We start from the raw sequence: 10,025 nt of genomic DNA, 5'->3' as shown, positions 1-10,025 counted from the left end.
AAATAAATTTCAAAAGCTGGCAATAACTTTCCATTTTACAAACATACTTAACTGCATTAGAATTTGATGGTATTGTTTGATAGTCCAGCAAACTTGACAAATATAGTTTGGTAATTTGATGTTGTTGATGATCAATTACATTCATCTAAAACATATCTCGAACTCATACATCATACACTGGCTTGGTTGGCCGAGGGGTTAGCACATCCACTCTCCAGCCAAAAAGCTGCAGGTTCGAATCCCGCTGTAGGCATGTATGTTTGTGATTGTCTGTGAAAATACTAGTGGTGGTAGTGGGCAGTAGATAGCATTGGTATAGATGATGTGGTTCGCTGTAGTTGGTGGAGATGGAGAGTTGTAGTGGAGGTGCCCTCTCTCTCGAAGAGTCTGGACTCCTTCGAGGTGTCACATAATAATAATAATAATCTTAAAGTGTATATATAAGATGTGTTTTGATGAATATAATTGAACTTTTCAAGTGATATGTTTTATTGTTAAAATAAATATTCAAAGAGACTTAGTCCTGTTCAGAAGAACATTTATTGTAAATTATCAAAATTTATTCAATGATATATTTACAAGTAATATGGTACAAACTGTGAAAACATTTTGAAGATAAGTACAAGCTGGAAAGCTGAAATGTATTTAATGATGATGTGATTAGGTGCAGATGATTAGAAAAAGGATATCACTTTAGCAACTTATTTTTTATTGGATTTATAGCCAATGAGGTCCAAAAATAGTAAAAAAATGCAGTATTTATAATGATAATGATACGACTGGTTACATGAACTGGCTGGTGTTAAGCCTGAAGGCTGTGGCAAGGCAGCACACAACTGGACATTTTGGACATTTACATAAATGGACTGCAAATAGGGGAATTGGGGAAACCTAGTCAGTATACTATTGATTAAAAAAAATGAGAGGGGGGGAAGGAAAAGCAGCACTATGAACAATGTTCCATATGGGACTCAAGAATGTTAACACAAAACTATTCACAGATAAAGTGTCATGCACAGTATTTTTTCTTAAAAATAGGTTGCCATGCATAGTGATTATAGTAGTTGTAAAATTATTTGCAAAACTTTGAGCTTGTAAAGAAAGCGGCAATGACTTTAAAAACCACAGAAAGCTCTAGAATGAGCGAGGCATCACTGTGCACGGCGGGACGACATAGGCTGGATCAATGTTAGAAACAAGATTTCATGAGAAGCATACATGATTGCATGTGAAGCTGGGAGGAAAATGCATGATTATGCTTCTCAGTGAAAGCAGTTATAACCGAGAAAGGCACGTCACAAATAAAACCCTTAAGGAGTCTTGTTGCACGGCCACTCCAGAAGGTGGCAACTTCAGTGTGTGTGTGTGTGTGTGTGTGTGTATGTGTGTGTGAGCCATTCGTTGCGATCTGGTCTCGCAGCATCAAATCAGAAGCAGACATGGACACTTCAATCTGCTCCCACACTAGTAAGAGATGAGATGAAAATTGTAACTGCACATTTGCAGGAGTATATATTTTAAAATAAAGAATATTAAAAATTTAGTTATTTTTTTTAAAATACATTTTATAATTTTCAAGTGCATGTTCCCAAAATGGCTTATATGCCAGTGAGATTATTATAGTATAGTATACCAGTGAAAGAAGCCAAAGTGCTCTTTAATAAATGCTAGCAGTGGACCGAATTGTAGGACTATTCCATGAGACATATTACCATAGTGGTCACTTTGCATGATTTTCATATTTAGCATATATGTAAAGAAAAAAAAATCACATCTAATGATATTATGCATCATTCTGTGGCTGTTTTTTAATATTTTGGACCCTGCATTTGTGCAAAAACAAGCAACTGCTCTGTATAATTAATACATCCTGGTAATGTTTTATGGCCACATCACTTTTTTGATGGTGCAAACTTTAATTAACTGGAGACATAATCTTTCCAGTTAACCAGAAAATAAATGAATAAATAAATAATAATAATAAAAAAGCTAACAACATTCTGATACCTTGTCCTTCACTGTAAACATAAACAGTGGCAATAAACTAACTTTCAAGATAACATTAATTTGAATTAACAGGATGGTATATAACAACATCTGTGTGTGTGTGTGTGTGTGTGTGGGTGTGTGTGTGTATACACACGCACTCACATACATTAACATGTAACATTTTACATTACCAAACTTTCATGAAATTTAAAAACACTTCATCCACTAACATCAGGGCTTAATACAACTTAACAAAGAAGTTAAATTGAATAAGTCTTAGTTACCAACTAATTATCATTTTAGATAATTACAGATCAATATGTTCAGTTTTTTGCATATTTATAAATATCTGTAAACAGATATGAATATTAAAATTATCAGCTGAAAGAACCAACTAAATTAACTTTGGTTTCTTAACTTGTATACAATATCTGTCTGCCAACGATTGTTCGGTCTCTGCATAAAATATATAAAAATATAGGCTTGAAGCAGATATAAATTCTCAATCTGCCATACTGCTTGGTATGTTAAGAACTAATACTCACAAGTTTTATTATCACACATCTGTTGACCGACTAGTAACACTTGGTGACCTTGAGTGAATCACAACTTTATGACCATTTTTAGTCACATGTCCATCACTTTCTACAACAATTGCAGTTTGCTGTTGCAGTTTTGGCTCTTCTGTTTGCTGTCCCTTATACCGTCGCCAAGCTTGCTGAATTATTCGGGCACAATATATTTCACGTTGTCTATGTAAAGTAGTACTAATTTGTTGAAGTCCTCCACGCTCCTTAGGAATTAGTGGAAGTGCTTCAATCTCAGGAGCTTCTTCTATTTTGTGACCTTTTCTCTCAAAGAAGTCCTTTGTCAAAGCATCTAAGATGTCCACACAGAAAATAAGATCTCCTTCACAGATTGCTATGTCCATTGAAATAATTTTATATTTATTAGGTTTCATTAATTGCAATGGTTCCTCTAAAGCGTCAACAAAGTCGGTAAGATTTTCATATTTAAGAAACTGCGTACCATCAGGATCAAAGTTTTGCCATATCTCATAGTACATATCATAATCATCATCTGTTAATCCTTCCTGTACATCTTCTGATGCTTGACTGTAGTTTTCTAAAATGACTGCAATGTACATATTAATGATGATGAGGAAACTAATTATTAGATAAGACACCAAATAAGCCACTGCAATTGTTCTGCTTCCACATTCACTTTCATTATCTTTCCTCTGAGTTTCACAGTCCTTTTCATTCATGATTGCAGCAAGGACACTATTCCATCCAGCAGAAGTTGACATTTGGAATAGAAGAATCATGGACTGACCAAATGTCTCAAAATTGAAGTTATCATCAATACCGTCTCTATGCTTTACATGCATGAAGAAAGACATTCCAAAAATGGCATAGATGAACATAACAAGAAAAAGTAGAAGGCATATGTTGAATAGTGCTGGTAATGACATTGCAAGAGCAAACAGTAAAGTTCTAATGCCCCTTGCTCCTTTCACAAGTCTCAATACTCGGCCAACCTTAACAACACGCACAACACGCAATAGGGTTGGAGATACAAAATATTTTGCTATTAAGTCTTTTAACATAATACCTGCAAAATAAATAAGTAATTATTATTTTTTAATATTTTTGAATTAAAACATTTCTAAAATGCAAAACATTAAGGACAAACTATCAAAAAAATGCATTTCCTTTAATATTGAATCTGGTTAGTAAAACAGAATGATAGCAGGTCATGCAGATTGTGATGCAGAACAGCAGTGTGGAATATGAAATGAAAAATCGTGATTTATGATTAATATTTATTTTATAAGCTGACTTAGTCAACCAAGTGAATAGCATCTCCAATTTCTTCCCAACAGACCACGTGTTCAAATCTTGCATAATGTCATTAATAATAATGTCTTTACATTATTATTATTATTATTAATAATGTAAAGACTTACTTACTCAACTTACTTAAGAAGTGAAATTGCTTGAAAAAGTTCTGTTTGATTCCTCACACAGGAAAAGTAGATTATCTAATTTTTATATAACACATAGTGCTAAATGTCCAATTTGATGGTGTTTTGTGGGTAGGATTTGCATTAAAAAAATAATTTTTATGTATTTATTTTTAATGTCACACATCTGTTTGTGGATCTTTCTCTCTCTCTCTCTCTCTCTCTCTCTCTCTGGTAACATATCTACTCCTCCAACTAAGAGGTTGTGGATTCGAAAAACTCCAATGCAGGCACTGATGTTTATGAATATCTTCAGGTAAATTTCATTGCTCTGTGAGATCACTACTCATTATTGGAGGCTTGAAATAGCTTGCTTGAATAAGTTCCATGTTTGGTCTCTAGGTTTCTGGATTGTCTAACCCTTTTTAACTCATCCACAGTACTACATGTGAAACAGGTTTACAACTTTTTGTGGGTTGGATTCACTTTTTATATATAGTACATAAAATCTCCAAATGTCCTGCAGAACTCTAGATAACCAACCTTTTAGGTGATTTCACTTTAGTTCAGAATGCAAAACTTTTGGAATAAAAATCAATTTATGCAAAACTAAAACAATGAAACTAGGAAGAGATGAGGAAAAAAAAAAATTCAACAAACTTAGAAAATCACATATTTGAACAAGTAAAACAATTTACATATCTTGGCAGTCTCATTACTCACAACCTCGACAATTCATCATCATCAAATTCATGACATGTACCTTCAAGGGGTGTACAGGATATTATGATAGTACTACATGCAAAAACTTACATCATTACTAACTTCCTATCAACAATTTTCCTCCAAATCAATCTGTTATCTGTCAAGATTCCAACATTATCAGATCTCATATTTCTGTCTTCTTCTTCTTATTATTATTATTATGTAACACTTCCAGGAAGTCCAAAGACTCATTGAGGGAGGGCATGTGCTCTAAAACTCCACCACTCAATCCACCAACTACAACGAACTGCAACTATCATCATCTATACCAACGCCATCTACCACCCATCGTCACCACTATTATTTTCACAGACAATTGCAAACATCCATGTCTACGAAGAGATTCAAACCTGAAGCCGCTGGAGAGTGGATACGCTGACCACTTGGTCAACCAGATCGGCGAAAAGGGCACCTACTCTACAACTCTGTCTCCACCACTCACAATTCACCAACTACAACAAACTGCAACTACCATCGTCATGTAAACCAGTGCCATCTAGGGGAATGGAATTTCTAGAATTCTTGAGGGACAAATGTCTTAGGCAACATGTAACAGAGGGAACAAGAGGTTCAAAAATTTTAGATTTGGTTATAGCATCAGAAGAGTTGATAATAACTGAGTTGACGTCTCTCCCACCAGTTGGAGAGAGTGACCATATGGTGTTGACTTGGAAAATGATTAGACATGCAGGAGTATCAAAGAGACGGGAACTTATGTGGAATTATAAGGCAGGTGATTATAATAGTCTTAGACGTCAACTTCGGGAAGTTTCATGGAGGGAGGAATTGGAAGGCCGGGATATCACCAGTGCGTGGGAAATTGTGAAAGAATATTTGTTATCAGCAATGGTAAGTTGTATACCACGAGTGAAGAAGAGGGCGCAATTTGGAGTAAAGTGGATGACCAACAATATTAAACAGGAATTGCATGCGAAAAAGAGGCTATGGAAGAGATATAAGGAGACGGGTGAAGAGATGCATGAGGAATATAAGACACAGGCCAGAAGAGTGACTCGTGTGGTAAGGAAAGCGAAACTGGAATATGAGAGGAGATTGGCCCTAAGATCCAAAGAAAATCCTAGGGAATTTTTTAGCTATGTGGCCAGTAGGAGGAGAAATGACTGTGGAAGAATGATATTGTGGGATAAAAATGGGAATAGAGTGACTGATGCAGAGGACATAGTGGAATTGTTCAATGAACACTTTATTGGAGTATTTCATCCTAGAGGAGTCAGTTTTAATGCTGGAGGTACAGGAGGAGAGTGTGTTTCAGATACTGAGTACTCTGGATGTCAGTAAAGCTGTGGGACTGGATGGTATTTTGCCACGAGTTTTGAGAGAATGTGCTAGGGAATTGACAATACCTTTAACGTGGCTTTTCAATGAAAGTCTGGCTTTGGCAAAGGTGCCCAGGGAATGGAAGGAAGGTAAGATAGTGCCATTGCATAAGGGTGGTAACAGACTGGAAGTGTCTAATTATAGGCCAGTCTGTGTGTCATCAGTAGTTGTTAAGATCTTGGAGAAAGTAGTGAGGGACCGTGTACAGCATTGGGCAGAAGAGGGTAATGTTATCTGTGAGAATCAACATGGATTTGTGAAAGGACGCTCTTGTTTTAGCAATATGCTAGCCTTTTATAATAAAGTTACAAGAGCATTAGATGAGGGAAAGGCATATACTGCAATTTTCTTAGACTTGGCGAAGGCATTTGACAGGGTGCCACATGATAAGCTGATATTTAAGTTGCAGCACATGGGTCTGGATGTCAGATTGGTCAACTGGATTCAGGATTGGCTGTCTGATAGGTATCAGAGAGTTGTGTATGGTGGAGCAGTTTCCAGGAGGCAGAGGGTTACAAGTGGGGTCCCACAGGGCTCAGTACTAGGACCTATATTGTTTAACCTTTATATCAGTGACATAGCCAGTGGATTGCAGGGGGATATTCAGTTGTTTGCGGATGATGCGAAGCTGGGAAGGATTATTAATAATAGTGCAGATGTGGTAGCCCTGCAAGAGGATTTAAATAAGCTAGATAGATGGACAAATGAATGGGGGTGTCAGTTTAATGCAGCAAAACGTAAGGTCTTGAGGTTTGGGAAACATCGATGGGATGCTGCATACTCTATGGGAGGAGTTATACTGGAGGAAGTAGGGGAGACAAGAGATCTGGGGTTGATGATTGATAGAAACCTGAAGTTTAGGGGACATATTGCAAAGGTGGTGAAGGTAACACAGAGGATTGCTGCTATTATGAGAAGGACACTGACCTGCAGAGATAAGAGGGTTATCATTCCGTTGTATAAGTCTCTGATCAGACCACACTTGGACTATTGTTCTCAGATTTGGTCCCCAGGATTTGAAGGGGATAAATTAACTGTGGAAAGGATACAAAGACGGATGACAAAGATGGTTTCAGGACTGTACAAGGATAGTTATGAGGATCGGCTGAGAGAATGTGGACTGCAGAGTTTGGTGGATAAATGAAGGAGAGGTGATATGATTGAGACTTTTAAACTGTTGAGAGGTGGTTACAGGGTTGACACTGGGGAGTTCTTTCGCTTGGTTGATCAGCGGGAAGGAGTGATGACAAGAGGCCATCCCTGGAAGTTACGAAAGGAAACTGTGAGCAAGAGGGTAAGGAGTGGTTTCTTTGTGTGGAGGGTGGTTGAGCCGTGGAATGCATTGCCTGATGGAGTGGTGGGAGTGAGAACGGTCAGTGAGTTTAAAGAGTGGTATGATAAACTTTGTGTTGCTCAGGGGGGGGGACCTCCCCTCGATGAGTCTTGACAGACTTTATGTCTTAGAAAGGACCTCCCTCGATGAGTCTTTTGACTCCTTGGAGGCCTGAATAATAATAATAATGATAATAAAATAATAATCTATTGCCTACCACCACAACCACTAGTATTTTCACAAACAATCACAAGCATCCATGCCCATGGGATTTGAACGTGAAGCCTTTTGGCTGGAGAGCAGATATGCTAACCACTCGGCCAACCAGGCACTTTTTAACTGGATTAATCTACTTATATCTTGGTCTTCTTCTGGGTCTTTTTCCTGCCAACCTGGCAGAGAACACTTGTTTTGCTAACAAAACAGCACAGCCTTGACAATACAAACAGTAAACTACAGAATTAACAAAGGATGGTCTAATATGAATAAATTAAACAAAATATGGAAAAAATAACATTTCAAGAAGCTTCAAACTAAAACTCTATAAAATCATTATTGTACCTGCAGCAACACTCAATCAGAAAGAAATACAGAAAATCAGAGCATTCCAAATGAAACGCTTGAGAAAAATAAGACTCGCTGGAAAATAGGAATAAATAAGACTCACAAAACAAATGAGAAGGTCAAACACTATTTAAACTATAGAGAAGATATCATAGCTATAATTTTTAAACAGCAATTAAGATGATTTGGGCACCTCCAGAGACTGCCCTTTCAAATATTACCAAATAAAGTCTTGAATGGAATTATTTGAGACAGACAATCAAGATGCACACCAAAAAAAACTTTGCTACAGTCTCTGAAGGAATGGTCACAATTATCAAGCTTCAGAGAGAGAGAGAGAGAGAGAGAGAGAGAGAGAGATTACAGAAATAGCTGGGAGGTAGAATGAAAAGAACTAGATGGCAAAGATTTGTATATAGGAAACACAACACATCATCTGATGGATGAGAAAGAACAAGAAGTTCTACAATGAGCAAGGTATCACTGTGCACGGTGGGATGTATAGGCTGGATTAATGTAAGAAACAAGAATATATTTCAAGTCATTTTGATCAATTGTTGTATGGGCTGCAGCAAGATATGTTAATTTTATATTTATTTGTGTGATGACAGTGTGTAATTTTTAATTTGAGTGTTGTTGTGTCATATATGTGATTAGAATGCAGTGCTTGATTAAATATTTTAGACAGTTTTATAACAAGAAGAATGTAAGACTGGATATCAGAATTTTGTTAAAAGAATAAAAGATAGTATTGTGATAGGAAAGGTAATTAGTGTGTTGCCCAAATATGATGGTAATGAGATGAGGCAGAGAGCAAGAATTATGAATGAGAAAGTTAGAGAAAGGAGTGCAGTTTGTGGACGTGTGGGATTGAGTTTGAAGGATAAATGGAATTGTATAAGAGTAATGGGACTGCATTTGAATAGTTTTGGTGTGAGTCATTTGGAGAGACTGCTGCTGGAAAATAAAGAGTGCATAGAATGGATATGAGCAAGTAAGAAGAAATGTGGAAGAGCAGAAGAGTACAAAGGAGGGATTGAATTAGTGATTATGAATGAAGAAGTAGGTAGCATGAGTGTAGAGTATGAGAGAACAAGAGTGCAAGACAAACAGGGAAATGACAGACATTGGGTGGACAGGGGAAAGAGTCGATGCTCAAAGAGGAAGTAAAAGTATGAGTAGACAAGAAAGAAATGGGATGACCCAGTCTGCAGGAACAACAGTTGGGTTTAAAGAGGGCACAGGATGGGTAATGAGAGAGAGGAATGACTAGAGGAAGGTGTTGAAGTCACATCTAATAAGTGGTATCAGTGAAACAAGAGAAATGAAATTGTTGCATTGATTGATTTCATTCACCCAAAATTTATTGGAATAACTGAGTTTTGGTTGGATGAGGATGACATCTTGACAGAAATAGAGATGGAAATGTATGATATTTTCTGTGAAAATAGAAAGGGTACAAGGGAAGTGGAGTGCTATTGATGATAGAAAATGAGAGTTATGCCCATGAAGGTAAGGATGCACGAAAGGAATAGTGGCAGTGAGTTTGAGGCAGTATGGTATGAGATAAGAGATAGGGTGGACAGGGTAGGCTCAGAGAAGAAGTAAAAGTGCGAGTAGACAAGAAAGATATGGGATGACCTAGTCTGTAGGGACAACAGTTGGGTTTAAGGAGGTACTGGAATGGGTAATGAGAGAGAGGAATGTGTTGAGAAGTCACATCTAATAAGTGGTCACTACCGTAAACATTGCCATAGAAGTGAATAGAATGAAATACTTAGTGGGATGTTGCTGTAGTGGTACATTGCTTGCCTGGCAATGTTTAGAGTGGTGACCATGAAATGTATATACAAATTACCCAAGGAAAGAGCAAAATAGTGATCATTATGGTTTTATTTTAATTATCACAATATAGATTGGGATGACAAGATAACATCTGGAAGTAAAGAAAATGAATTTCTTGAGATTTAAGAGACAGCTACCTCGGACAGCAAGTAACACAGGATATGTGAAGATCCAAGGGGTCTTGATTCGGATTATCTCATTAGAGGATGCTTTTATAAATGAGGT

At 37.0% G+C, this 10,025-nt stretch overlaps 1 protein-coding gene across 1 annotated transcript in view; it reads right to left on the bottom strand.

Annotated features, from left to right (window-relative positions):
• Positions 1–1,914: 1,914 nt before the first annotated feature.
• Positions 1,915–10,025, bottom strand: part of LOC150099804 (sodium channel protein para-like) — a 1,646,355-nt gene continuing 1,638,244 nt past the window's right edge. Inside the window, exon 35 of the mRNA XM_090403494.1 lies at positions 1,915–3,603. Coding sequence (XP_090259620.1) covers positions 2,546–3,603 — 1,058 coding nt within the window. The 3' untranslated portion in view covers positions 1,915–2,545. The remainder of the gene's footprint in view (positions 3,604–10,025) is intronic.

Source organism: Typopeltis vanoorti, chromosome 14, assembly GCF_054136105.1.
Source record: "Typopeltis vanoorti isolate ZY-2024b chromosome 14, IOZ_Tvanoo_1.0, whole genome shotgun sequence".
Lineage (NCBI taxonomy): Eukaryota > Metazoa > Arthropoda > Arachnida > Uropygi > Thelyphonidae > Typopeltis > Typopeltis vanoorti.
Note: the sequence above shows the minus strand (reverse complement) of the source record. Positions and strands in the feature narration are given on the sequence as shown.